General features: G+C 37.4%; 1 protein-coding gene across 1 annotated transcript in view; it reads right to left on the reverse strand.

The window, feature by feature from the left end:
- Window positions 1–2,143, reverse strand: part of RYR2 (ryanodine receptor 2 (cardiac)) — a 620,934-nt gene that overhangs the window by 231,187 nt on the left and 387,604 nt on the right. The window contains 1 exon segment of the mRNA XM_011976391.1: window positions 616–721. Within this exon segment, the coding sequence (XP_011831781.1) occupies window positions 616–721 (106 nt within the window).

Raw genomic sequence — 2,143 nt, forward strand, 5'->3', positions numbered from 1 at the left:
GCTTGGACATACGCATCCATCTATGAAACCATCACCACCAGGAACAGACATAAATCCATCACCTCTAAGTTTCTTAGTGCTTCTTTGTTTTTCTTTTGGGGCGGGGAGTTTGTTTGTTTGTTGCTGGTTTAAAAATACTTAACATGACATCTACCCTCGTAACAGAATTTTAAGTGCACAATACAGTATTGTGAACTGGAACCACGCTGTTGTGCGTGGATCTCCAGAATTCATTCATCTTGTATAACTGAAACTTTGTACCCATTGACTAAACCAACCTTAATGTCCCTGCCGCAGGCGCCTGGCCACATGTCCCCCTTCCCATTTCCTGCCACTGATGGAAAGAGGAAAAAGAGAGAAAGAATTTTGGTCACCTTCTGTTCAGTTTAACTGCCTCTCTGATTTCTCTATCCCTCAGGACTCCCCACACAGGGACAGTTATTTTGCCATTTTGCCATAATAAATGTTTTTATATAACATTAATAAATGTTTTTATATAACCTTCTAACAGGTATTGTGTGTATTCGTGAACATATTTGCATGTACGCTTAATTTTGTCTCAGGATATATGGATTAAAAACACATAATAAGAGCTTTTAATTACAAAGACCTTACCACAATGCGTCATCAAATCTTCATGGAAATCCAATAGTTGGTCACGAATTTCTTCTGGACACGGACATTCACTTTTGTCATCCTTAAAATTGAGAAGCATATTGATCTGAAAGTTTGAAAAACAAGAAAGAGGAAGAAGGAGAAAGAAAAGAAAGGTGAATTCAAGAATGGCACAGCAGGGCTGGGCGGAGTGGCTCACGCCGGTAATCCCAGCACTTTGGGAGGCTGAGGCGGGCAGATCACGAGGTCAGGAGTTCAAGACCAGTCTGGTCAATATGGTGAAAAACCATCTCTACTAAAAATACAAAAATTAGTTGGGTGTGGTGGTGCACCCCTGTAGTCCCAGCTACTTAGGAGGCTGAGGCAGGAGAATTGCTTGAACCTGGGAAGCGGAGGTTGCAGTGAGCCAAGATCGTGCCACTACACTCCAGCCTGGGCGACAGAGTGAGACTTGGTCTCAAAAAAAAAAAAAAAAAAAAGGCACAGCAACTACCAAAAAAGCAAAAATGCTCAAAATCTCTGATTGTTCATAAATTATTCCTCCACAGGTGTCCATCACACAACCCAACCAGTACTGCAGAATAAATCAAATCATTCATAGCTTAACAAGCTGCAAAATAGTTATATAATCTTTCTTCCTCTTTCTCAAGTCCACAATATGTTACACTCTTATATACTTTAAGAATTCTTAACTAAGAGATCTAAAGGCTATTTTTAAAAAGTGTTGTATTATGCTTATCCTAAATTTCCATTATTTTCTAGCTAACACCTCTACTTTATAGAGCATTTATTGAATATTTAAAAGAACTCTTTTTGAGAACACAGACACAAAGAAGGAAAAATATAATTGAAAAGTAACATTGGTTTGAGTATCCCTTATCTGAAATGCTTGGGCCCAGAAGTGTTTCAGACATAGGATTTTTTTTTTTTCAGAGTTTGGAATACAATCATCCTTTAGAATCCACAGAGAATTGGTTCCAGGACCCTCCATAGAGACAAAAAGCCACAGATGATCAAGTCTCTTATATGAAATGGCACAGAAACTGCATATAACCTATGTATACCCTCTCACATATTTTAAATCATCTCTAAATTACTTATAATACCTAATACAGTGCTGACACATCACTTCATTTAAGTGGATTAGACATAGTACTGGGTGTACAGCAAATTCAAGTTTTGTGCTTTGGAACTTTGTAGAATTTTTTTGAATATTTTCAAGATACAGTTGGTTGAATCCACAGATGTAGAACCCACAGATAGAGAGGACCAGCTCCATTTGCATACAAATGTGGTATTTTGAGGATAGAACCCAAGTCTAAAAATGAAAGTCACCTATGTTTCATACACACCTTACACACATAGCCTGAAGGAAATTTTATAAAATATTTTAAATAACTTTGTGCATGAAATAAACTTTGTACTAAGTATTTACATGTGGAATTTTCCACTTGTGGTATCATGTCAGTGCTCCAAATGTTTTGGATTTTGGAGTATTCTGGGTTTTGAATTTTCGTATTAGGCATGG

Source organism: Mandrillus leucophaeus, unplaced genomic scaffold, assembly GCF_000951045.1.
Source record: "Mandrillus leucophaeus isolate KB7577 unplaced genomic scaffold, Mleu.le_1.0 Scaffold165, whole genome shotgun sequence".
Classification (NCBI taxonomy): Eukaryota; Metazoa; Chordata; class Mammalia; order Primates; family Cercopithecidae; genus Mandrillus; species Mandrillus leucophaeus.